Source organism: Aptenodytes patagonicus, chromosome 4, assembly GCF_965638725.1.
Source record: "Aptenodytes patagonicus chromosome 4, bAptPat1.pri.cur, whole genome shotgun sequence".
Taxonomy (NCBI): Eukaryota; Metazoa; Chordata; class Aves; order Sphenisciformes; family Spheniscidae; genus Aptenodytes; species Aptenodytes patagonicus.
The window spans coordinates 20596412-20624368 of record NC_134952.1 but is presented as its reverse complement, the minus strand read 5'-3'; the positions used below and the strand labels follow the sequence as shown (position 1 = coordinate 20624368).

The 27957-nt window shown below is 37.4% G+C and overlaps 1 protein-coding gene across 1 annotated transcript; it reads left to right on the top strand.

The window, feature by feature from the left end:
* The first annotated feature begins 18 nt into the window (after positions 1-18).
* Positions 19-26902, top strand: SEPSECS (Sep (O-phosphoserine) tRNA:Sec (selenocysteine) tRNA synthase). Its single transcript, XM_076336048.1, has 11 exons — positions 19-192; positions 1619-1773; positions 4074-4192; positions 4280-4438; positions 7006-7159; positions 11187-11289; positions 13530-13659; positions 13779-13870; positions 21070-21163; positions 21819-21909; positions 23965-26902. The coding sequence occupies exons 1-11, from the start codon at positions 79-81 to the stop codon at positions 24212-24214; spliced, it is 1461 nt and encodes a 486-aa protein (XP_076192163.1). The 5' UTR covers positions 19-78; the 3' UTR covers positions 24215-26902.
* The last annotated feature ends 1055 nt before the right edge of the window (positions 26903-27957 follow it).

Genomic DNA, 27957 nt, shown 5'->3' with positions numbered 1-27957 from the left:
TGAGGGGGAGCGGCGGCAGGAGCCTGCGCCGCCGGGAGCCGCGCCACCGCCCGCGGGGTCGTCGCCTGCCCGTCGGCCATGAACGCGGAGAACTTCGGCTCCACTGAGCGGTTGGTGACGGCGGCCTACGTGCGCCAGGGGGCGCAGGGCCGCCGCGCGCACGAGCTGCGCCTGCGGGCCCTGCTGGAGCAGGTAACCGGGGCCGCCCCGCCAGGCCAGCCCCTCCAGGCGGCGGGCTGAACGCCGGGGCCCTGGCGCAAAGCGGCGCAGGCGGCAGTGGGGGAGAGCTGCACTGAACCGCCCGTGGGCGCGGGTCCGGCCTGAGGCCCCGCGAGTGAGCCTCCCCGGGCTGTTCTCCGCCCGGCTCGGGCACGGCCGGAGCGTCCCCGCACAGCCCCGTGAACGCGCAGGCCTGCCGGGCCCCGCGGAGAGCCGGGGCGTTCCGCCCCAGCAGCTCTCACACTGGTTTTGCCGCCCTGTGTCGGTGGGCAGGGGCACGGCGCTCCCGCGGTGTCGGGCACAGTCCGGGCGAGGTGGCTCGGGAGAGCTCGGCTGGCTTTGCCGTAGGGGCAGACACCTTACGGAGCCCCAAAATGAAAGGCCACGTTTGGGAGTAAAAAAGGTTGCCTTTGGTTGTGCGTTTGCTGAGAAAGGCCCGGCAAACACTTAAAGAAATTTTATAAAACAGTAAGATACTAACATATTGTTACACGAGGTAAAAAATGATACTTGTGAGGTACCAAAACAATGTATTTCTTTGTCTCCGATGTACAGAAATCATTATCAATGAATTCTCGAATGTTTCAGTTCTTGAACATCCTTAGTCACGTCATCCACTGTTTCAAACTTAACTTTCATGCTACACTTCAGAAATGCATTAGTTTTACTGAATTCATTTTACTGTTATTGGGGCATGCAAAAAAGGCCTCTGGACTGTTGAGCTGCTATAGCAGTGCTTCATGGGTTTATGGGTACCTTTCCTCTGAGGATTTTTTCTGCAGTTTGCAAAGATGAGTGCAGTTCTTAATGCAGTAAAGAGCACAAGAAAGAGCATGTCTCTGGTTGCAGGTTTTGACACATTATATTCTGTAAGTGGTTTCCTTACCTATTAGATAATAACTAGCAAGGAAAATATGCAGATAGGAAGATGTGTTACAAGTGAAACTGTATTTTCCTTCTGCTCATAAGTAATATTTTTGGTTCTATAATACCCAGTTACCTCTCTTTCATCCAGTTTTCTCTGTTGAATTCCTGTAGTAGTAGATTCCTGTCTAGAGAATACATCAAATAATCTATGGTCTTCTAGGGAGTAATTAACACGTATGTGCTGCAGTGGTTTTGTGTGTACCTTAAAGAACACTTGAAAGTGAAAAATATCCTGACTATTTTAATATCAGCATATGCTAATGTAATTGCACTTAATATATGGAAAAGTCATTATTTACCTTTTCTGTGAATACAGGTTCACAACATTAGATAATATAAAACAGCATAATGAAAATACAAACTGCTGTTGAGTGTGGGAAAGAAGGGTAACATTAATCAAACAAGTTGCATAAAGTTTTGTTCATTTTTAATTTCCAAGTTTCATAGTTACCTTTATATTATTATTACTAAGGGAAAATGTCCTGAAGATGGATGGGATGAAAGCACCATTGAACTGTTTCTTCATGAACTTGCTATAATGGATAGCAATAACTTTCTGGGCAACTGTGGTGTGGGTGAGAGGGAAGGAAGAGTGGCGTCAGGGCTCGTTGCCCGAAGACATTACAGGTACAAATTATTGGCAATTTGAATTATTCAGATTTATTATTAATGCTGTCAAATGGCATATTTTATCATGTCTTGTTATCTGAGACTTTGATAGCATTTGAGAAAAACAATATAATGCGATACTGAATTGATACAACTTTCTGTATTGAATTTTCATTAATAACTCATTGGAAAGTCTTGAAAGAAACAAAAATGTTTTGTCAGGGTTGTGTCCTGTATGCTGAACTGGTAGAAGCTTAAGATGTTGAGTTGACTGCATGCAAGGGAAGCAGAGATCTTCCTGTTTTAAAATAATCCATGCATTACTTGCCTCTTTTAACACTGTCCAGTTTTTTTATCTGTATATTATTAAATACTACTGCATATTGTAGTTGTAAAGTATCGAACGTTTCTAGTGAACAGCTATTGGTACTTTGTTATATTCATTAATATCTTTACAATGTGATTAGTTGATATGCACATGAAAACCCAGTCCATCTATAATAGATTTTATATGAAGTAAGGAGATCTATAAAGACAAGAAGAGCTTTTAATAGCTTGTAGCCCTTCTGACACTTGATGGGTATGTTGGATGCTATAATTCTAGAGGCTCTCCGTTAATTTCTTTATGAATGTATCTTTTTTGCGTAGAGTTCTGTGCTGAGTACCTTGCTGTAATGTTTTATCTAACAGGAATGAAACAAAGTGAAATTTCCTGGAATGTTTCTCCTTAAAAGATTAACACAAAAGCATGTTAGAGACCAGAAATTTAGTAAGCTTTTACCATATGGAAGTTGAATTACTTAGGCTTAATGGCTTTCATAAGCTCTACAGTACCAGGAAAAATTAATGAAAAAAGCCAGTAATACATCAGTTTGGCTTTTTTTGTTTTCTGTACTGCTCTCTAGTCTAGGATATGCCTGGTGAGGGAGGTAGAGGGTCACACTGGGGAGAGTATCCGAGGAAGTATTGCTTTCTGACAGTGCTGGAGAAAGCATGCCCAGCTTCTGGCCAGAGAGTGCTTGGGCTGGCATTTAGCTACCGTAGGTCTGATGCAGCTCTGTCACCTGGCATCTCGCCTTCACCTGAGTGTCAGCAATAGCACGGAAAGGCGTAGAGGCATCCTCCACTCAACTTATTTCTGCAATGAGTTTTACAGGTAACTTCGGGAGTGATGGAGGTAGCAGGAGACGGTTCTCAAGCTGTCTTTCCTTTCAGCTTAACAAATTCTAAGGGCCAGTCTTAGGGAGGATTGCTCCTTAGGAAGGAGTACGTATGTGCAGAAAAGAAAAAATAGTAGAGAAGAAAGCAAGCTATTAAGAACATAGCAACAGGAATGAGGGAAGAAAATATTTTTAATGGAGTGAGGATTACGTGCAAGTTTCAATTAATTATCAAGCTATTGTTGATTTCAACCTATAGCTTGAAATGGGGAAAAAAAATTTAAGCTGTAAAACTATGCTCCAAGAAGTTCCGAATTCCATACACTCGTCAGACTGCATTTCATTCTATTCCCAAGACAAAAACAGAATTAAAGCCATAAATAGATGTGCATTGTTACTAGCTTACTTGAGCAGCTGCTGCATTTCAGCCATGGGTAAAGTTAGTTCTGTAAGCTTATATTTTATAAATGATTTCAGGATCCTCCGCTCCTGAAAGGTGCTAAATAATATCCAACATTTATAAATGCAGTTTATAAACATAATTTATAAACAGAATGCAGAGAGAGATGGTATTGCATGATACATAATATTGCATAGTAGAATGAGGTAGATGAAGTGAAGATGAAGAAAAAGACGGGCAAAGTGATACATTAGCCTAAATGTCTTCCAGGACACTTTGTTGTAGTATATATTATTTCTTTGCCGTATGGAGGTGAAGCATTTGTCAGGGGAGTGTCTGTATAATACCACTATGCCTATGGTATGCTACACTATAGGCAACTGATTTCTGTTTTCCTTGGAGTTGTGCGTCTGAATATGTCAGCATTTATAATGCTAATTCAACAGACGTCAAGAAGTGCTGAGGTGTGCTTAAAAGGAAGCCTGCCAGATGCTGAAGGTGTTGCTACTATGGGTCTTCTCAAAGTTTCTGCTTGCATACTGGACCATTGTTAAATCTACTGTTAAAAAAAACCCCGACAGTTTTGTATGAATATATGTAGTTTGTTATAATGGAACTCATTATGGCACATATTGATGTTGCATTGGATACAGCATTTTCTGCAACTGTTATTCAAATTAAATTCTCTTCAGTCAGCAAGAATTATTGCTTTGGGATGTGAAAAAACTTGATGTATGTTTTCAACCTTTTTTGTTTAGGTTGATCCATGGAATTGGAAGGTCAGGTGATATTTCTGCAGTCCAGCCTAAAGCTGCAGGGTCTAGCCTTTTGAACAAACTTACTAATTCAGTAGTTCTGGATGTTATAAAGCTGGCTGGTAGGTGTAAAACTGAAAATATCTCTCATTTGTGGGGGCATGTCGTAGGTTCTTCATGTTAATTTCTGACTTGCTTTTTATGTGCAGGTGTCCGGACAGTGACCAATTGCTTTGTGGTTCCCATGGCAACTGGCATGAGTCTAACTCTGTGTTTTTTAACATTGCGGCACAAGAGACCAAAGGCAAAATACATTATCTGGCCACGTATAGACCAGAAATCTTGCTTTAAATCAATGATAACTGCAGGTAAGAAGGAGCTGACTGATTACGCAGTGTGTTCTTCTAACAGATATAAAACTTAATCTAGCAGAGCAATCAGTTCATATGCTTGCAGTAAGATCTGGAAAAGGCCTAATGCATAGTAGTTCTAAGTGCTTTATTTCTACAATCCTGATTTCTAACATGCAATCACACGTATGAGTTTTCTTCTTAATGCCTTGTAAAATGTAGGCATATGCTGAGGTACAGAGGTTTATAAAGTAGTCAATAGAGACCACAATGCTAAGGAAGTTACAGTTCACTCGGAGTTAGATGCCTAATTTGCTGTCCTGAGAATTGTGTAAAACCAAGGCTCGTGGTTCAAATCTCTCTCTTAGATTTATGCAAAAAGCAAATGTTTCCTAGGAATTGTGATCAGAAGGTGGCAAGCTGTCTGATTTGCACATTCTTTTCTTTTAGAACATGGGAAGTGTTAGCTACCCTACTTGGTTTTAATCTTGCGGTGTTACCCAGCTCGCTCAGGAAATTAGTTTGGTGCCTTTCTTAGTTCAAACCTTAATTTCTCTCAAATGGAATTTCTTGTTTACCAGACTGTAAGTAAGCTAAGGGTAGAAGTCTATCCCTGCACTGAAGCTGTCCCCTCCTGCAGCAGATGCATGGGATCAAGGAAAGGGCAAGTAAGGGAGACCGTAATTCCCCAGCTCAGTGCACGTACCTGCAGGTGGTGGCATAGATTCTGGTCCTAGTTCCTAGGACACATTTATTTTTTGCATAAAAGACTCATTAGATAAAAATGGATAAACAATTGGAAGCAGGGACTGGATTCTGTCCAGGTTAAGATGCAGAGGTGTTTAAAAGGAATCAGATCATAACAAATAGAACATATATATAAGAAAAGCGGGAGTGTTTTTGGAATATTATGCTCAATTTAGAACATCAAGCTAAGGAAACTACATTTATAATAGAGAAGGATGTGAGGAAATATAATTGATCTGTTAATTTTTTGAAAAGATAGCTATCACATAACGAATTAAAAGAATTATCAACTAAAAATAAGAGAGAAGCAGGTATCAGATATCTAACAACTATCCATTAAATGCAATCTCTGTCTTCTAGATCACTAATTGAAAACCAGACTAGGGTTAACAATGTCAATAAATCATTCTAGTCCAAGTTCTTCTGTAGAGTTTTGGCCTTTCATGTCAGTGTTAAGGCATGGTGTTGAGCCATGAAGGAAAAATTCACATTGCTGCCGCCATGTTACACTGCTTTGGAAATCACTCTTTCCCTTTTCCCCTCCTCTTCTCCTTTACTTTCATTCAGTAAACTGAACGTATCTGTTTTTTAAGAAAGTAACAGTCGCTTCAGCTAGCATGATGTTTCTGCCATGCCACACCTGTTTGGGGAAGGGAATATATGGTTTCTAATGTTTTGTTCTGTAAACAAAACCTTTCTGACTTACTTATTTATAAGCTAGAAATTTGAGCAACTACCATGACAGGCTTCCCTCTTTAAGCGCTAGGTTAGGTCAACCATGCCTTTGTCTAGCTGAATCTTGAAAATCTTTGAGGATGGAGATTCCACAACTTCTCTGGATAGCAGTTCCAGTGCTGTGCTATACTCTGAATGAAAAAAAAGTTTTTCTTACTGTTTATTCTGAAGCTTTCAAGCCAACATTTGTCGCTGTTGCCTCTTGTATCCTACCAAGGAGAGTTTGGCTCTCTTGTCTTTGTAATTCCATTTCAGATCGTTGGGGGTTGCTATTAGTCTCCTTAGCCTCTTTAGGCTTGAAAAGTCTAGTTCTTACAGCCTTTCTTTCTAAGCTGTGTGCGCTATACCGCAACGATCTTGGTAGCCCTCTGATGGACCCTCTCTGGTTTTTCAGCATCTCTCCTGGGCAGCCCGTTCCAAAACTGCAAACATTCCAGCATTTAGAAGAAGGGGATAACTTCCTTTTTTCAAACGTTTCTCGTATGTGTCCTTGAGAAACAACCTTATGAGGTTCAGCTGTTGTACATCTTAAATACAAAGTTAAACTGGAAACTTAAAAAAATAGAATAAAAGATTTGGGAAATAGCTTGGGTTTTATGATATGACAAAGTTCACTTTCAAATAAGGTCAAATATAGACATTTTTATGTTTTAAGAAGTAATTTGGAAGTTTATAGATTGAATAAGGCAGAGGCTTATGATGAAAGCCAATTCATAATCATTATTGCATTGCTACATCTAATGGCATCCTTTTTTAGAGAGGCTGTTTTAGTATGCTAATGTTTCACAAGAATGCCACTCAAACACTTTCTTTTTAATTGGGAGGTTAATCTGTTTTTAAAACAATCTTCAAACCTGTTGCATGCAAAGAATGCAAGGTAAGCTTTTGTCTGGAGTCCAGTATTTCACAAGAGTATTGTAGTTTTATTGTACAATGCCCATATAGCTAAAAACAGTTTATGTATCTGTGTTCTTAATCCAAGTCTGAAAGAGTATGTTAGAACAACAGAAGCCAGAAGATTTTTCAGATTTATACTGGAACTAAAAACACACAAGTAGTCAGAGATTTTATGATACACATTCAGGTCTTGCTTTTTTGGTCAGGTTTTGAGCCTGTGGTGATAGAAAATGTACTAGAAGGCGATGAGCTACGGACAGACATTGAAGCAGTGGAGGCTAAAATCAAGGCTCTTGGTGCTGAAAATATTCTTTGTGTGCATTCTACAACGTCTTGCTTTGCTCCAAGGGTACCTGATAGGTAAGTAGTCTTTGTAAGAAGTGTGTCGTTACTGTAAAACAAACAAACACCACCACACCCCCCAAAAAAACCCCAACAAACAAAACCTCCATGTTTTGAATGTCTATCTTCCTAAAATTGCTTAATTACTGGCAACAATTAGTAAAGATACTTTAATCCCCTTGCTTAAGGAAAATGGCAGGTTGAAACAATGTTCCACTTTCAGAAAAGTATATTAAAAAAGTGAGAATAATGCAGAAGGTCTTCCTTCTGCCATATAACTGAGGTTAATGATGATCTCTTATGGTGAAATGAATGTTATTTTGGCAGTGGTTTTCTTATAATTTCATGGAAGTAGTAAAAGTAGACTTTCATAGAAACATAGTCCAGGAAATGTAGTTCCATAGCTAATGCCACATTTTAATATTACTGTTGCCTCTTCTACTCTTCTCCTCTAGCCAATGATGATGAATTTTCCTAGGCTGTTAATACAGTTTAAAAAAAAAAAAAAGCTACAGCTACATTTAAAATCTTTGCTTGAGTTACTCTTTCCTGTATTATACTGATGTTTATAGGGCTAATTAAGATATACTGATACAAGGAAACTCTTGGAAGCATCTAGGGCAGATGTGCTGTATGAGTATAACATGATTTGCCCTGATGTAACTTGTCTTGGTTTGAACATTTCCTGCCTGATTGCATGATGCTGCTACTTCTTATTTCCAGCTGTTAAATCACCATTAAAAGAAGCTAAAAATACGTTGTATTCTCTCCTAATATTATGTGTCCATGTACATAACTTCCGTATTTGCTACAAAGATGTCATTCAAGCACTAGCTGAAGCTGAGATGAGCATTACGGTTATGGATGGGAAATAGAGTATCTGAGACCTTATTTCAACGTGTAGCTTGGTTATGAAATACTTGAAAACTTCTCAATCTGAAAATGACATGTTGGAGTAGAGGTGGCCAAAGCATTTGGTATATTGAATCATTTGTCCAAAACGAGCACCATTGTTACTCGCAAAACCTGCTTTCTCTATTTGCTTATGAAAATAAGTATCAAGAAGCAAATTTGTTAAGTTTTGCAATTGAACAGGTATATTTTTATGGGCTTGTATGTACTACACTGAAGTATGAGATATTAGTAAGATGTCTTTTTTTTACATGGTTTTAAATGTAGTGTCTCAGTTGTTCCACTTTAATTGTTCTTAATTTATCACAAAATTGCAAAGACTTATGTTTAGAGTTCCTCTGCAGTGCATGCTTTTTTGTTAATTACTTTATCTGGAAAATTTAGTTTAATATTTGCAAGTGTAGGAAAGAAACATTGACTCTGAAACACAGCAAATAAAGATATGTTTCGCTCTGTTTTCCTACCTTTAAAAAAAACCCAGTATCATAGGTTAACCAGTTGCTAGAGGAAAGTTAAAACCATATAATTCTGTCAGAATACTATGAACATTGCTTGAAGTTGACTTGCAGATTTATTGGCTACCTTAAATCACAGCTATCAAAATTGAATGGTCTATTTTATAGCTTGGGTAAATGAATCTTTTCCTTATCTGCCTCCTCTTTTTGACATGCAATTGTTTTGTCCTCGGCAACTAAGAGATGAATTATTAGGTAGTGGCACTGTGTTATGATATACCATAGATATAGGAGGATTTGAACGCACTTTCTATTTAAAGGATACTGTCAACTATTGAAGGCCATAACATTCATCTTCCTACAGGAAGGAAAATCCCGTACAGCATTTCTGGAGGTTACCATTTTAAATGTCTTTTTTTAAATACCTTGCATTTGTAAGGCTTTGTTTAGTTGTGGTGGTGGTGTTTTAAAATTTTAAGTGGCTTAGGATTGTTAAAAGGTTAGGGTAAGAGTTTTATGCCTGTGTACCTATAGCTTTCCTTTGAAGTATTACTTAACTTTATGGGAATACTTCACTAGTGTATAAACCCCCTTCCTCAGAGAGAAATCAGTTCTCAGGCAGTCTTTTACCTGCTGTTGCTGTGAGTTGTCTCTAAAACTACCATATTTAAGAGAACTAAAAGAAAAAAAGTGTCTTTTTCAGTTAGTTTATGTACTTTCAGAACCCTGTATCTTGTTACTTTCATCAATATTAGAAGAAAGAGCAAAGCTTTCTTTTTTATGAACTTTCACAAGCAGGAGAGAAAGAAAGAATAATCTGGAGAATACTTCTGTAAGTCCTATTTGTGACTTTTAAGAACTCAAGTAGTAGCCAAACTTACATTAATGCTTTATTTTTCTAATATGACTAGCAGCTCTTTTAATGGTTCATTTTAAGCCTTAGAAGCAGACAAGTGGTGTGCATAATTGTTTGCTTCCCTTGCATAATCACATATTCTTTTCAAACTGTAGCACTCTCATCCTATATTGTAATATGGATCTAATTGTTCAGTAGAATATTTCTGGGAAAAGTAAAAAGACTTTTCTGTTTTCAGTACTTGTAGAAGCTAGCTTATTGCTCCTTTAAGTCTCAGGAGGTGAGAAAGGCAAACATACATAGCAGTACACCCTCTATGTTTCCAATTTGGTGAAATTCTCTGCCTGCACTTGAAAAGAAGCCTGTGAGAGGGGAACTGTTTTATTTTGAGTCTCTGTGGAAGGTGAGGAATGAGTCTGAGTAAGATCAGCAGATCAGAAGGCAAAAACTTTGCCCTGTGTAGTGTTATGTTTCCTGAAGTATTCTGTTAATGTTACATAGTTCAGGGTTCAGGATGTTGATAAATGTGAAAAATTACTGGACCTTCAGCTCCTGCCGAATATCTTGACTGTAGAAAATCAATGCATACGTTACACTACTGGTGTTTCCTAATCATTAAATACTTGTGGTTTCTTTAGGGATAACACAGCGATGATGATGTTTTCCTAAGGATTGAGGTTTAGAAAACTTAATCTGAGGTTTGCAGCTGAATTTTGCATTACAAAATGACACTAGGCAATGTAATAGAAATAGAATGCAAAGGAATGTCACCTCTTGGAAAATGTTTTCATACTCTGTCACATTTTATATGAACGTCAGTAAATTACAGCGAGAGGCTGTACAGAAAGAGATAGAATAAAAATGCATTGAAGGTTTAGAGTTTCCTGATTTTTTTTTTTAAATAATATTACCTTTATAATCACTTTAAATTATTGTATATTACCTTATTTTTTCAAATAGATTTTATTTCTAAAATATATTCACAAGTTTGGGGGAAATCAAGAGCTTTTTTAAAAAATAGAGCATGATTGGAGTGCTTAGAAAAAGGGTACTAAGTACATGTATGTTTAAAATGCTGAAGACCCTTACCCAAAGTGACCTGTGCACCCATATAAATCCTGGTTTGACTGAAAAATCAGTCCAGGCTGAGCTCACTGTGATTTTGGGGATTTCTAAAGACAATTGAAGAGTTGTCTTCATTTCTGAGTAAACAGTTGAACAAAGTTTTAATTTGTTGATTACCACATTCAGACGTTTTAGGGCTCTCCATTCCTTTGAAGAATATCTTTTCTGTTAATCAGTTTATCTGAAATACGCAAGTGAGATTTCAGCCGAAGGGTTGAAATATTAGTTCTTTGAAAAAAACAGAAACATGTAAAGACTTACTGTTATATGATGCTTTTGATTCCCAAGACACATCTTGAAACTTCCATTAGGCCATTTTCAAGTTGAATGTTAGAAGAAAAGGGAAAAAAGCATCAACAGCTAAAGCTCTGTTAGTTATCATTAAAGTAGAACAAAAAAATGCTTATGTTTGAAGCAGAATGATTTAGGAACTATTTACTGTGTTCCAGATGAAACTTTCAGTGAAGCATGAAAAATTTCAGCCCAGGTCAACAACTTGTAGTATATGTAAAAGCTGACAGAATTTTCTTCTTAACCTTTATAGCTTAAGGTGACAAGTGCTACCTTGAGGAACTAATCAAAAAAGTTTCTTTTCTCATTCTACCTCCTTGTAGACCTTTCAGTCTTTTAATGGTCTGATTTGTAACATGAGTTACAGTTATCGATGCTTCTCTAAATTACAATTTTGTCCTCATAGGCTGGAGGAACTGGCTGTGATTTGTGCTAATTATGACATTCCCCATGTTGTCAACAATGCGTATGGAGTTCAGTCTTCAAAATGTATGCATCTTATCCAGCAGGTAGGAGCTGTGTATTTCAAATAATAATTTTTTGAACAAGTAGAAATAAATCTCTGATTGTAGACAACACCAGCAAATTTTGTCAGATGTTTCACAGCTTTGAGACTAATCCCAAGCGTGTCTGATGTTTGAACAATTTTCTGAGAAAGCGGAGCAGGGGGAAATAGAACTTAAAAATAATATTTGTTATTTCTATTATGTGCTTTTTATGTAGTAAACCCAAATTTATTTAGGTTTTGTTTATGTTTGAGTGTCTTTCATAATGGAAAAATGTCCTTAATAAGCTTTCTTAAAATATTTCCTAAACTTGTTGAATAAAATAATGGATCATACTTGAAGAGGGATTAAGCCTTCAACAGAATGTGAGTTACAGATTTTAAATTGAAGGTACAAGATTCTACAGCAACACTTTGTAGATGTTGCCACTGTTAAAATATTGTTGGCACAGAGAACGGCTGAGGAAACTGGCTTAAGTTCAATGTTATGTTCGAAAACGTTTAATTTCTGTTGCTGTTTAGTTTGAAGAGGAGGTTGCTTAATATCTAAGACCAGCCATGAAACTTGTAATTCTTGCATTTTTGCTCATTGCAATGTACGTGCGCTGTTTCTTCAATATTTCCCTTTTCTCTCTGCCCATATCAAAAGAATAGGGGGCTTTTTTTTTAACAGGATCCAGGGAATCCTGAACTATTATGAATTTAAAATATGCTGGTCGGTTTTTTTTTTCCTGGTTAAGAAGACATTATGTTATTAACTGGTCACAGACCAACTTGATATATAATTATGACAGGAATGTCATGTTGGTGTTTCTAAATCTTGAGAGACTGAAGGAATTTGACAAAACTTGAAGAGATGTGAAATAGAAAATGGCATATGCTTTATTTGTAATGTACTTGGTATGTGTTTATTGTATTTAATTTGCACAAGTTTAGTGAAATTCTAACATGAAGCGGGATGTGGAATTGCTGAGTTTTACTGTGTGAGATGTATCTAATGATAATCTTTTCAGACTATAAAGCTACAAATAGAAGGGTTATTGTGTTGGTTTCTGTGTTTTTTCTTGGCTTCTTGATAGGTTGTTTGGGGGGGGTTGTTTGTTCTTTGGTTATGCAAATGTATACATTTGAGCTCTGATTTGTTTCACATTTATTTACAAAAATGTATTTCCTGCGATAGAAAATGTACGGTCTATGAGGAAGTAGTTATTAATGCTTAGGAATATGTACATGCTGAGCACAGTGTGAACAGAACTTGCAAGGGTATCACAGGAAAGAGCTTTTGAGACCATTTCATTTGTCATGCTTTTCCTCTGGTGGTCTCCTGTCAATTAAATCAAATGATAGCTGCTGGCTTTCATCTTCCCATCAAAAACTGACAAACTCAAGAGTGCTTCTTCCCATCTCCCAAGCACTAAGCTATTAAAACATAGAAATAATAACTGTGGTTTAGTTGGATGTGCTTCTTTCACTCTTTTTGCCATAGCTATTAACTGTTTCTATTTCTTGGTTTTAGTATGTAGTACTTTGATATGTATGTATTTGAATATACTTTAATGTGTATGTTCTTTAATATACTTCTCAGGTTCTGTTATGCTGCATACTTTTTAATTGTACAGTTCACAGTAGCATATTACCCAAATTGAAGATGTACTGCAGAATCTACATTTTTTCCTTTAAGAATATCTGAGTGGCTAGGTATAAGGATGCTTTGTTTTCTGGGAATAGGGGAAATTGCTATAGGAAGTTATCTGGATCTTGGTCTTGCAAGCAGCCTTATAAGAAGGAGTGCTGTCACAGCCCACTTGTTTTAATGCAAATTTATATGTGTATCAAGAAAATCTTCTTTGCTAACGAAGCATTAACCTGTAGCCCTTTACTGTGAGAATCTGTGAAATGTTTTGGGTTGTACAGTTTTAACTGTATAATCCCCATTAAATTCCAAGGGTTTTCTTTTTGGTTGTTGTTGAAATTAAGCTACACTTAGCCTTGCAGGAGCTAAAATCAATATTTTAAATCACAGCAAAATAGGAATTTGTAAAGTACTATGTAAGCAGACAATAGTAATGAGCAATGCTAAGAAAAAGTAATACTATGATTTTTAATTTTCATCACAAATACAGCATCTGAGAGTTTCAGGAATTATATTTATTTGTTACATTGCTGTGTAATTATGATGCTATCACGTTTCCTTTTTCCTAATGTGTGCTGTGGATTTTTTTTTGTTGTTCCTTTTTGATAAAGGGTGCTCGAGTAGGCAGAATAGATGCTTTTGTTCAGAGCTTGGACAAAAATTTTATGGTTCCAGTAGGTGGTGCTATCATTGCTGGCTTCAATGAGTCCTTCATTCAGGAGATCAGCAAAATGTATCCAGGTAAGTAGTTCATGGACTGATTTCATCCATACAAAATAACTGTAGAAAACTTGATTATCAGCTTTCTTTCACATAAAATTTGTTTTTGGCAATTTAATCTGTATATTTTTTTTTTTCAGGAAGAGCATCTGCGTCTCCTTCTTTAGATGTCCTCATTACACTTCTGTCTCTAGGTGCCAGTGGTTACAAACAGTTACTGAAAGAGAGAAAGGTAAGCTTTTTGGCAAGCAGCACTTTCTTGAAGCCAGCTGTTAACAAAGTCTTGTTGCAAAACTGCTTTGTGTAGTAAATCCAGTTTCTGTCTAGAATGCCATTGAATTTCTTCTGAGCTCACAGCTCTGAATCTGGAAAGGCAAGATGATATAATTACTTCTTGGCCAAATGGTGCTCATGAGTAACATGATTTCCATGTTGTTTTCCAAACCAGAAAGCTAAACTGAGGTCCTGTACTATCTTGTACAGTATTCATATTTGTTGTTCTAAAGTGTGACTAATACAGTAGAATTTTGCCCACAAAAGCTTAATCTGAGAAGTACTGTGCTGTGTTATCACGGTCGCGCGGCTTCCAGGACTACAGCATGAGATCGGACACTCAGAGGTAACCCAGGGGTCTCTGCTCTTCTTCATTTGGCCCTATTGGGCCTTTGTGCTATGATAGTGTTTAATTAAATGTTTGTGTACCACATTCTCTGGAGAATCACAGCTTCTGGTTAGGTTGTAAATACTGTGCATGGCCACAAAAAGAGAAGAATACTGTCATTTAAGGTGTTCATCTAGATACAGAGCTAGGTTTCTTCTCTGCCTCTCACAGACTTTGTTTTACGTTGGCTATAACCGCATTGCACAAACATTCAAGTGGTCTAAGGTTGGAACCTGTACATCTTCAGTTGTCCTTAATTCTGGACATAATACAGGCCTGATTTTGCTACCTTAATATATATATAAATGCTGTGAATTAAGTACTGTTAAGTTAATAGTTTTAAATCATGCATGATCTGTTCCATTATTTTATTTAGAAACTACATTCCAGTTCTTTCCTGCTGTCAGCTTGCTGATGCCTTTGATTACCTGGCAGGGTAATAGTGCTGGATGCTGTGATTTGTTCCTAGCTGCTTGTAGGGGCATCCAGAAATTCTATACTGGAATTGAGATCCCATAGGAGTAGCTAGACTATAGAAAACCAAACCAGCTTAGTGGCCTTACAAGGACTAAGAAGTGATCTGTGCAACTGAAGTGAAAACGTGGCTTATGAAACACTGAAAGCAGTTACCATTTTTGCCACTATTGCAATACAGTTTCTAACGTTTTATTCTGGACTGTTGTACGTATTGCCATGCATGGTTTGTGTCTTCATTAAAAGCAAATTGTATTTTTCCCCCTTCACTCTCATCTCCAAAAAACTCTCAAGTGAATTTATTGTGTCTTCTGCAAAACTGATTTTGATGTTACGTTTACACTGGTAAGAGATACATAATGGGAGGTATAAATATTCTCCAAGTCATAAATAATAATTCTTTCATAAATAAAATGTCTTCATGAATAGCTGTGTATTTTGAGTCATGTCACTTTCTTGGAAGTAGAATTCTAAAGTGAATAAAGCATTATATTTTTACAACTTCAGGTCTTTTTATTTCAAATGTGAGTATACTCTATAAACACAGCCTTATATATGGCATAAATACGTTTCTGTTATTGGATTTGCTGTAGAAATAGAAACCTTTTTTTGCTTAAATCTGTTTGTTCCTGAATTGTAAAAATGTAATAGTGATAGTTTATTGCCTGTGCTCTGTGAAAGCAGAGGCAGAGCTATTACGCTCCCAGCAGGAGCTATTTATAGCTTGACATTGGGTACTCCTTTCTATATCAGTGCAGCTACACCTACTCACACAAAAAGTCAGCTATAAAAAAACTCCAAGGGGTTTTTTTTTTTTCTTTCTCTTTTTACCTTATCCTTATTCACATGGGTGTTACTTCAGGTTGTTTGAGCTCAAGCCAGAAAGACCAGAATATTACTGAGAAGAGATTAATCTCACACAACCAAGGAAAGAAATAGCCTGCCCAGTTTTCCTTTTACACAGGTGAACTGTTTAATATAGGAAGGGAAGAGATTATGTGAGGGAGAGGAACATGTATGTGGAGTGGGATTTTCTGACAAGCTGACAGTCATGTAGTGTGCAGTTGTCCAAGAGTATGAGACTATATGTTATGATATGAAAGAGTAAAATGGTGCAATGGATCTGAGGACAGAAGAGCAAGGGAGTAACACACATGCTGTCCAAGCGTCTGAATAAAGGTGACCATATATGAAAGCTTAATAAGGAGTGTTTTCAACAGTCATATTTAGCCTTGATGTTTCCAGAGTAAGGATGGAAGAAGACCACCAAAGGCAATGTTTTCTCCCTTGCTCTAAATTTTCAGTATTCCTTTTTATATGTTTATGTAGTGTTTAGAACAGTGGTTTTCTGATCTCAGTAGGGGATTCTAGGTCCTTTTGTAATGCAGATAATGGCAGCTGATCCATAGTCAAATTTGTTAATATCTGTGCATTTAAAGAACTCATAATATTATGTAAAAGTTATATTTTTGTAGTGACTCCTTTGATTTCCTCAGTACGGGTTATGTTGTGTCCCATATTCTGCATCACCAGGTCTTAAAACTCTTTATTTTCATGTATGTATTTGTGTCTGAACCAGGCCACATGTAGCAAATATAGTGGTTACACTATGTAATAGCATAAACAGTAGACTTCAGTTGTCACCTCAGAATTGATGGAGAGCAAGGACCCTACATTCAGGGTTTACATTCAGGACCCTACATATCAGGTTTAATACCTCTTAACTATTTTCCAGTGTGGTCCATTTAATCCATTTAACTAGTTATTATACTGGTATTATTGAAGAGGTGATGGTGCCATTTTGTTTTCAGCAGTTATGGATTTCCTCATTAGACTTTCCTTGACAATCTAATGATCCAGATAATTCTGATTTTCTTAAATGTATTTCTGTGTTACTTGGGACATGATGGAGCTTTTTATATTTGTATCCATCTGTCTGTATACTTTCTAAGAGTGATTAACTGGAGTCGTTATGTCCTTATGGAGTATGAATGTAAAATATTTAAAATCACACTGAGTGGGAGGAAATTGTTTGGTTTTTACAATTCAGTAAAATACTGGGTTTACATTTTATGGTTTATCATTGATGTAATTATTCTGAAAGGAATAAATTATTTGTACAGTTCAGTGTGAGTTTATATTGCTGCTCTACTCATGATTGAATTTAAGAATAAGAGAAAAGCCATTTAATGCTGGATATTAAAAATGTAAAAATCAAATATTCTTACAACAAGACAGACATTTGTCACTCCTCTCTCTACTTGTCTAGTCACTTTGCCACACTGTAGTTTGTCAAATGTGTGGGAATATTGCAGGATTTTCCTCGTGTGAAGTATGTGGAACCATATTCAAATTGTAGACTGGCTGGAGGCAAGATAGTTTAACTGAATGTAATCATTATCTCAAATAGTGGTGGGTAGTTAAACACGTGCCAAGTGTGAATGGAAGCTTCGAAGAGGCCTACATACTCAAAGCATGTATTGGAGAGGTATCGCCCACAAGAAGCCTGATCTCAGGGTTTTGCAAGTGCTGAAGAGAAAATGTGTTGATCAGTGTTGTTAAGAAAGACCTTTTAAAAAAAATATGAGTATGGTGATTGTCAGCATTAGCGTTACAATATCAGGTTGGCAACAAGACTTACAAAATTCTTGATCTTGCAATGCAGGAGAATCTGTATTATGAGGGTATGTGGTGTATGTACGTATCACACACATACATGGACAGTTTCTATCGTGTCTGGCTGCATCTCAAGAAAGTAAGCCTTCTACTGGGGTTCTCTGGGGTGTGCACTAACAGGTCTCCATGCTCAGCACAGCAGCCTCTCTTTATCTGCATGGTGTGCCAAGTGGTCTGATCAGATCACAGGTCAGATGCAGCTGGTCAGTCTGATACGCAAAGCAGAAGAGGCTATGATGGGTGCATTATAAACAGCTGCTACTGCAAAGTAATTTAAGATGGGACCAGATCAGTCTCAGGTACAGCATATGAGAGTTGGCGGTCTGCATCTAGTGCAAAGAGGTTGTAAAATTACTCTTCTGCAGTGTGTTCTTCAGTGCCATGAACAGCTATATGGCTGTTCTCTGAGGACAACTCGTCTTTTCAGATGAGAGGAGGGCAGAGTATTACAGACTCAGAGCGTAAGCCAGCTGGGTGGTTAGAACCAGCTAGGATAGTTTCAATCACATGTGAGAAGTCTTCTGGCATTCATCAGTTGTCTCTCTGTCACCTGATATGGAACTAATGGCATATTTAGTACCCCCATCTTCTGCTTTTTCTCTGGAGTTACTGGCTTTTTCCTTCCTTGTTTCCCTCTAGTTATTTTCATTTGGAAGAACAATAGTGCCTATCACAACAGAGCAACAAATGAAGAGTCACCCATATTAGTGTAGGTTCTAGTAAAAAATAGTTTTATAATGTAAATACAGTATGATTCAAATATTTTAAATAATTGTTACAAAAATTCTTGAAAATGTTTTTGTATACATATGTGGAAGTAGGCCATTTTGCTCAAATAATCGAGTCATTTGGCACATTGGACTCAAACACCATTATTGACTTGTTCCTCATATTTTTTGAGGTATTTTATTGGTTTAGGTGCTAGAAAGACCAGAAGAAGTGCAAGACATTTTCACATAGTTTAGTATTTGTTTCACTAGCCTGGTGAGGTTTGGGATAAGTTTCTTAAGGGGAAAGAGTGAATTAAATAATGAAACTTAACTGACATTTAGTGCTTGGGTTGTTCAATGCAACTTTAGCATAATAGAGAAAACTTGAGTGCCTACCACAGAAGATCAATTGTATAAGAGCTCATTGGTATATAATTGCTTAGGGTGCTTATAAATTTTCCACATAACAGAAATATTTTATAATAGAGGTTGGTTAAAATGTGACCTCACAAAAATACTGCTTTTTTCCTTTTTTGGAAAGGCCGTTAATCTATTCTGCAACAAACTGCTTAACTTCTGAAACTATAAAATATCTAGAGGGCTTCCAATGGAAAGATGTAAAATAGTGTCGTTCATAAAAATAAGAAGTTCTGAGTTTGTGTTCTGGTAGCTTCAGTCAAACAGATGAAATACATACTTGGATTTTTTTTGGCCATCTTTCCATTCTCCCTTGTTTTAACAAATTCCTGTGTATGTAAAGGCTCATCTCGTAACCTAGGTATTTGATCTTAATTTAATGTAATACATTTATTCAGTGGGTAACCGGTTATACTAACTTGTAGTCCTTTCAGTAATAAATACTGTAAGAGATGCAATAGAGAATTCCCTAGTTACACCATGCAAATATTAATTACTTGGGAATTTCTTCCTGTTCCAGGTTTTTCTCAGTACTAATTTCACCAATAATATCTCCATAGTAGACACAATTTATGTACACTTCTGTAGTACTCTGCTTCAGTTGTAGAAGTAAATAGCCAGCAGAGGGAGCACAAATTAATTTATGATTTGAATTCCAAAAAAATACTAATAAAATGGCTAACACATTGGTGATGCTCATTGTGGAAAGCAAATAACAAATGAGTAATGTGTTTATATTCAGTGAGGGACCAGAAGGAAGGCAAAAGTGCCTGAACATTTGAAACACAAATGTTTTTCAACTTCTGCAAGTGAACTGTAAATAAACTCTGATGAATTGAAACCATAAAATCACTTGATTTACAAATGCCTCTGAAAAATAATGATTTTTCACAAGTTTCAAGTTCTGATAATTACCCATAGATGCTTCCCAAAATTTTTGTTCTTGTTCCAAATATTACAGAAGCTTTATGCTCTTGTTGATAGTTGACTCAATAGCCTAATTCATTTAGTAACATGGTACTTTTTCCTCTCTGGCTGAATTTGTTCTATGGCATTGGGAAGAACAGGTCAGGAGCTGTGTTCGTTTGGTCACTCATGAAGTGAGACTGGGTTCACTGCAGTGGCTCAAGAAAAGCAGCTGTAGCATTCTTCTAACTTAGCTACCACAAAGCTCATTTGGCTTCATAAGACCTTTGGGAGGTTCTGCTCAAAAACATAATTTTGATTACGAGCTATAATTTGTATCTGTCAGAGTGCAGAGGTCAGAACAGGATACTGGTCTACAAACAGAAGAGGCAACTCTATTTAAAGAATGAGAAATCACTTGTCAGGTCCAGAAATTGATGAGGCTGCTTAAACAGGCAGTCACATTGAAGCAGATGAGCAGCACAATCTTTATGGCCAGAAAGAGGAAAAATCTGGTGTGTAGTATCTTTTAAAAAGACTACCCAGTATCTGTATCTTTTTGCTATTTTTAATGAGAGGCTAAGCATTAAAAAGGATGGAAGAGACGCCAAAGGCTACAGTAAGAAGAATGGTGTTTATTCTCACTCTGTCCATAAGTGTTTTGAGCTGAAATAGAGGAAGATACTAAACTCAGGAAGACCATGAGCCATTATCATAGATTACTAGTGGGGAAGAGGGAGGAAATAAAATAGGGATGAAGTAAGAGAAGCAGCCTTTTATGTGCAGTGTGACTTGTATCTGAGCCAAAGCATTTATGAATCTCAGTTTTATGACACTTTCATAATAAAGGTGCAATCTAATTAAGTGATAGCAGAAATTCAGATATCTCCATTCCTTTAGTAGGCTTGCGCAGCGGGGGTTGGTCCCAGGAAGAGGACTGGCTACACAATAGAGCTGAGTATTCAGGAGAGTATCTATTGTGTGAAACAAAATACATTCAAATGTGTACTCATAGCCTTCTCCTTAAGAGACTGTATTGCCATGCTCATACAGAAAAAGAAGTCTGTGCGCTAGTGGTAATTGTGATTGTGTGATAGGTGGTAACAAAATGCACTGCTTTTAGTCTGGAATGTATTAATAGAGAGAAAATAAATTAAGGAGCAATTTGCCATAACATGGCCATCTGTGATGGTAACAGTTCATTCTTTGTGGCTCAGGGGGGGCTAGGCTGGGGGGAAGCTCTTGCAGGAGTGGGGTGGGGTAAGACCTGCTGTGCAGTGGGAATCTCTTCAAGATTTTACCTCCCTAGGTTTCAGGGCCACAGAGGGAATGACTGACATCCCAAGCACATATATTAGACCAGGTAGAGAGCTTTGTACCAGCTTGAGGGGGAAGAGGAGTGTTCAGGAAACGGAGCTGTTCCTTTATAGATTTCAGAGAATTGTCTGGTCCCCTTACTTGGTACACATGAAAAGAGGATCAGCTGGGCACCTGTAGGATATAATGGAGACTTAACAGTTTTGTGAAATAGGTACTATTTTCTCTCTTTGATAGCTAATAACAAAAATATTGCATCTTTTTTTCCAGGAGATGTTTTCCTATCTTTCAAGTGAGCTGAAGAAGCTGGCAGATATCCACAATGAGAGACTGTTAGACACACCACATAATCCCATTTCCTTAGGTAATTGTTGGTTTTTAGCTTTAAAAAAAAATTCTAATATATTGTGCATTCATAATGCACTTTCACATACAGTTCCTATATATTAAACATTGTTCACTACACTCCATTAAATTGTTCTTAGGCTGAGATGAAACCATTGAACCTAATAAGGTAACCTACTATAAAAGTAGAGTAGTGACTTGGGCCCTTTATTTTTTTTTTACAAAATTGCTCCTGTCCAACATACTCATTTATTGTAATCAAGGCAGACAGATGATGTTAGCGTGTAGTAATACTTTATAAATAAGTAGATTTAAAAATAAATTAAGGTATAATTATTTTACCCATCATCTTATAGTGCTGTAAAAGAGATTATGGAATTCCTACTCAAGATATTTGTTCTGACCAAAAATTCTGCTGAACACCAAAGTAATATTGCCTACCTGTGCACAATCTCTGCCTTACATATACAGTCTAACCGAAGAAGTAATATATGACAGCTTGTGGGAAAATTAAAAATGATGAAATGTAGTAGTAGTATTTATTTTTTTCTTTGTATGTGAACACAAATATTTGGCTAGATTTTTATTGTTGGAAAACAGCTTGTCTTCTGTGGTTCTTCTTTGGAGAAAAAGAAGCTTTGTAGTAGTTTTAACCTGACCTTTTGTTACTTTAGCCATGTCACTGAAGAATCTAGATGAAAATAATGATGCTGCTGTTACCCAGCTTGGATCTATGCTTTTCACAAGACAGGTTTCTGGAGCAAGGTGAGGATGCTATGAATTTGAAAAACTTGGGGGGTTGTATTAGCATACACTTTATGAAATCCTATAATATTTATTTTGTACCAATTGTCTCATGATTACAGATTACAGTCTGACAATAACGAGTCAGAGAGTAATACACCCTTCTTCATCACTGTCATCTACTAATAATGCCTACCTGCCTGAGTTAGCAATGAGGTCCTCTTTGTTAGCTTTGGTAGGCTAAATAGACAATCTATGCCCGTTTGATTTAGTGTCATTATTCCATAGTACCCCTTGGTTTCATTTAGTTTTCCAGCTGTTGTCTGATCTTATAGTTAAGTTGTAAGCTACTTAGGGAAGATCTTTGTTTTGTTTATTGCAGCACAAATATGGTTGTGCTGGATGTCAGGGGAATAAGCTTTTAATACCCTACATAGCTTTTTGTCATAAGGAAGAAAATCCTGCTTTCCGGAACTAACTGTGTTTTAAAAAAAAAAAAAAAAAACAACAAAAAAAAAAAAAACGAAAAACCAAACAACCTGTAAAAATCTACAACCTGAGCCAGTCTGACTTGAATTTATTCTTAGAGACATTGGTACATGGAAACGCAAGCCAAATAATTTTTAATGGTTCTGGTTTAAACCTTTTAGAAGAAGAGAATTATTTAAAAATTGTTTTGGCAGGATTCCTTAATCTGAATATTACTGCTGCCATGCTAACTTCTGCCACAGACTTAATGTCATTTTTCTTGTAGCAGAGCTGAATGTTTCCACATCAGAAGGTATGCTTCATTAGCTTGGATTATTCCACTTCCTGCACAGATGAATGACAGTAAATCTGTATGTGCTGTAGTTAGATGCTCTTTTTAATTTGCCTGTCCTAACCTTGGTTTGTCCTGCAATTTCAGCCATCTTTGGCTGAAATGATTCAAGAGGTTCAATTTTTGAAAAGTTAAAACTCTCCAATTCTTTGCCTGATACAAAGGTTTCAGGTTTTTCCTTTTTTTATATAAGCAAGTAATTCTTTTGCAGTATATACACTGTTTGACCCGGCATTTCAACAGATTTTAAATGTTATGCTTGCACTGAGTGTCAGTGGTAGCAGTAGCAACTCCCTACTTCACTAGCATACAGGCTTTTGCATGACCTGTGGTCAGAGCACTTGGACACTGGAAGGATCTGCTAATTCTAGTGGTGTTTGTCTGAATGCAGTTTCTTTTATGAACTGCAGGGAATGTCTCTATAGAGGTAGTAAATTATTATCAGTTGATTGGTGTTAACTGCTTGTGTAGGCTTTAACTGTAGCCACAAGGTAAGTTGTTCCTTTAACAAGTAAGGATGTAGATTAGGGTCTTGATTTATCAGGGAATGGATGTGTACTGAAAGTGCTGAGAAATAGGGTGTAATAGGCAGAGGTTCTTAGTATGAGGAAGAGGTAAAAGCGGTGGCAAAAAGTATCTGCTACAAGGAGGGAATGAATATGAGGTTAACATCATAGGATGGGGGAAAAGGGAGATGCAGTAGAGAGGAATGGATCAGAGGAAGTTGGGATCCTGAGCCCTCTGAATCACTTGAACCCAGACATTTTGGACTGCAGTACGCTATGCCAAGCAGGTGCCTGCACTAAGGCTGCTGTCAATATGGTGATCCCGGGGAGGTCAGGGTCACCAGGTTGCCTAAAGAGGGGCGAACTGATCCAGGTCAGAGACAGAGCAGGTCAGATAGTTAGGGCTTGTTATGGAATAGGAAAGTTTGCTGCAGATGTCTTTTCTCCCTCCACACTGGGGAGCTCATAAATACCAGTAATGAAAACCTTAATAATTTAACTGAAGAGGCAAAGGGACATATGCATATGCACACAGACTTGAGCTAATTCAGGACCTGCTACTACTGTCACTCATAGTGATGCTTGGGCATTAACTTGGAGAGTGCCTGATCTAAGCCTGCTTACATTAATTTGTTTAGAGTGAGCAGATATTACACTGTATCGGAACTTGTGTAAATGTGTTCATCATAGGGTATCACATAAAATATCCAAGGCATCTTTAACTGAATCACAATTTTGTTTTTGTTTCAGGGTTGTTCCCTGTGGATCTGTACAAACAGTGAATAACTACACTTTTAAAGGCTTTATGTCACATGCAAATGACTATCCCTGTGCTTACCTCAATGCTGCCTCAGCAATTGGAATTAAAAAGCAAGATGTAGATGTATTCCTAAAAAGACTCGACAAGTGTTTGAAGACTTCTAGAAAAGAAGCAAAGAAAGAAAAAAGTGTAAATGAAATAAGTAATTCTAACACAGACACAGAACAACTTGGAGACTAGAAGATACAGATCTAGTAACACAGGAAGATACGCTTTTGTTTGAAGTATGTCAGGTTTGTATTGGATTAGCATTGTGAATCTGCAGTGGAGAAAATTTATTCCTGATCTGAAAACAACAACAAAAAACTTGGGTGAAATTCATCTTTGAAGAAAGTAGGTGATATTCTCTCCAAGACAGAGGGCCAGACACAAGCTTTTTGCAGCACAAATATGCACTTAATATCTGCCAAAGTAAAGCTTTACATTCATAAAGACCTTGAGCTGGCCTTTCAGTCTGTGGGTGCTCAGCAAATCACAGAATGCTTATTCGCATATTTTGATTAACAAGATTTTCTGTGGCAGTGATTGAATTCCTTCCTAGGTATGGACCATCCAGCAAGAAATATTTCACTGCTCTCAAAATATCTTTTGTTTCTCATCAGCATATGTGCCACTTTTCATTTCTTTTCAAAGATTTATGTAAGTGTTGGGATAGCCCTTACTAAATACAATGTTAAAACTGCATGAGGAAATTATAGAGTTGGAATAGTAGTGTTTTCAGGTGTTCTCACCTCTCAAGAACTGCCTAGAACAAAGCAGCCCTCAGTGGCAAAGAAAAACCTAGAATACCTCTCATATCCTGTCAGTATTCAGCTCTTGGAAACATTTGCATAGTTCAGCAACCCAAAGGAATTTTAATAATGAAAGCAAGGGGTTGTGGAGTGGAGAGGTACTGTCATCTTCGTGGCTCCCCCCCCCCTTTTTTTTTTTCCATTTCATCTTTTCTTTGATAGGGTGATCAGGTCAGAGACCCACTGAAAAGGAAGAATGCCTTGTGGGATTAATGCAGCAGTTTCAAGAGCCAGTGAGACCTGAGGGTATTTTGGCGTTTTTAGTCCATTGTTGTTAAAATTTATAGACTTCCATTTCTGAAGTGTGTCTTGCCATTGGCACTGTTGCTTCTGTGGCTGTATGCAGTTGCTGATTTGAATTCATTAAGCAAACAATAGATTTGGAGTCTGTTCCTGAAACATAGGTTCCATATCACTGGAGTGACAGTGCTGTAGGTTGCAAAACTTTTAGTTAATTATTCTTAAATGTAATTACTACATTGTGTGTAGGTTTTATGTCATTTACTGTTCAAAGCGAGCTTAATGTTGAAAGACATTTTCTTTGTCTGTCTGTAATGTAGTAATACTTGGGGCACCACAATTAATGAGTTCTAAATGTCAGGAAAAATTCTAGCTACTTTGGATCTGAGACGTGTATCCTTCAGAGCCCTTTGTAAATTGCTTGATCAAAATAGTTGTGCTTTTGAGAGGATTGTCTATCCAGCATGTTCAAATGAATTGATACAAGAGGTGATGTTAATATGTGGAAGTTAATAGTATGCTAATCATCATGAAGGTGCTCTCACTTAGTGAGGTCCATTGTATCTTAAGCTTAAATTGAACTGCTGCTTCTACGTTGTTATTGCTACAGTTACACATTAGATTGATTAAAGCTTGTGAAGGTATGGCTCCCCGGGCTACAGTCACAGTTGTTATTTGCTGTACAAACACATCCTAGGAGAAATGTAATATAACTTGACCACTGAGTTCTTGTGGCTATAAGGAGATGTAAATTTCTTTTCTTTCTCTCCCCGCCCCCCCTTGGTTTTTTATTGAGAGCATGCTATACCTCAGTTTTTCCAGTCAGTAAAACTCTCTTCCACAAGCTCGGGAGCCAAAACTCTGCCAGCTCACTGCCTCAGTATTCAGTATATTGGAGCAGCCAGTGAAAACCACAAGGCCTTAGTGATACCTTTCTTCCTGGTTTTTGATATTGCTGTTCTGTGCCTCAATGAGTATAAATTATTCATTTAGATGACTAGTCACATAATGCGAACATTAGAACTATTGTTACGAGAGTTTAGGGAGGTGTATGGTAGCAGCTAAAATAAGCATTTGATGAATAATATCCTGAAACTGAATAAAGAAAACAGCAGTTGCCTTCTCTGAGAGGAAGAAACCTCTCTACCTTTTATGTTCTCATAACAAATTGTCTGCTGCAAATAATCACTCACTTCTACTATAGATTGAACTGCTTGCTCGGGTAGTGTTTTCCCTGTCTTCAAAATGTTTTCCATTTGAAATCAAAGCTGAAAAGTTCAACAAATCTCTATAAACAGGTATCCAGGGAAAGAATTAAGTGGTTTGTTCTGATTTTGACCTTTTAAATCTTTAAGTAAAAAAAAATTTAAGATGATGGCTTTAATTGGAAAAAAAAAAAAAACCACAAAACCCCACATTTTTAATTTGTGTGTCACTATATCTCTTTGCAAATCTTAGTGATGCCACCTGAAGTCAGGAAACTTAAATATTTTGAGAAATCTGCCCGGTCATGTGTATAAACTCTTGAACTAAATATTTGTGTTATGTTACTTTGTTAAGCTGGTGTACCAGTTTTCAGTTTTGTTTGCTTGCTTTGTCCCCTTAAATGTCTTTACTGAATATTAAATTTTTAGAGTGGGAAGCATTATATAATGTCATTATAAATATAATGAAATTTTAAGTAATTCGAATGGCACTATACTTTCAAGTAAATGGAGAATAATTGATTCTTTAGGAGATTCAGTAGATAAAAAGTATTTTTCAAGGAAGAGTATAAATCACTTATTCTCTGTTCACTAATATCTATAATAAAGTAGTGAAATAATATTGGAACATACACCCATGAGCAGAGTTTTCATTTCCTTTGTATAACAGATATGGGGAGATTTCATGGCTATGGCAGGTCTCACCCACTAAAAGTAGTATTGTGAAAGATGGTAATAGCATGGGCATAGGTTTGTCAAATTATGCAGAGTAAAACAAATATATTGGCAATATTTGCCTTCTCTGAAGATCTTTCTAAGATTGTACAGTCAAGTAAGAAGCTTTTTAACTTAATTAACTGCAGCCCTTTTCCTAACCTCTACCTAGGCACATGTCACTAAAGGCTTCCACGTACCTCAAAAACCTGCAAGAGCCAACTTGCTGTCTCCAGCATCCACGTTACTAGTGAGACATCTAGGAAGGCTACCTGGGCTTCAGAACATACTTGGGGTTCATACAGCAAGAATCCTAGCAGAAACACTAAGAACAGATGCCCATTTAGTAAGGCCATCTCACAGCTACTATTTATGTAGCTGGCTATCTCCGTCATCTTCCAGGTCAGATCATGTGGTTACCAGCCGTGAAATAGGAACGGGCAAACACTTGAAATATTCCAGAAGAGCTGAGGATTCAGAAAGAGAAGTTGAGGAGGTTGCCATTCTTGCTACTGAGTCTGCTGCTCTGCCAAAAGCTACTGCCCTGTAGCAGAGGTAGCAGTGATCTGTCTGCTTGGCAGCTACTGCAATTCATACAGTGTATTAACAAATACTGAAACTGGGTTCTGTTTGAGCATTGCAGGTATGAGAAGCAGTGGCTGTAGAGCTAGCACATTTCCCATTCGCTTCTGCAGAACGTATATTCTGCAGATACCTGCTTCTGAAGACAGTAACCTTTGGCAACAGGGCAGGGTGCATGGGTAGGCAGGGGCCCCTCAAATTGCTGCAGTCTGAATTGCCAAAGTGACTTTCCTCTCTTATGGTGCCTGTAACTGTTCTGTGAGATGCTTTTCTTTCCCTCTGTTATTACATCTTATTCTATCTGGATCTATATAGGTGAAAGAAATGAAGGAGCAGGTGGTCTTGCCTTATAAAAATAGCACTGGGATAATATAGTGCAAGCAAACTGACA

Excerpts from the sequence above, each read along its gene's own strand:
- SEPSECS (XM_076336048.1), top strand. The coding sequence starts at position 79 with ATGAACGCGGAGAACTTCGGCTCCACTGAGCGGTTGGTGACGGCGGCC. Across the intron at positions 7,160-11,186 it reads GCTCCAAGGGTACCTGATAG|GCTGGAGGAACTGGCTGTGA; the intron begins GTAAGTAGTCTT and ends TTGTCCTCATAG. Across the intron at positions 13,871-21,069 it reads AGTTACTGAAAGAGAGAAAG|GAGATGTTTTCCTATCTTTC; the intron begins GTAAGCTTTTTG and ends CTTTTTTTCCAG.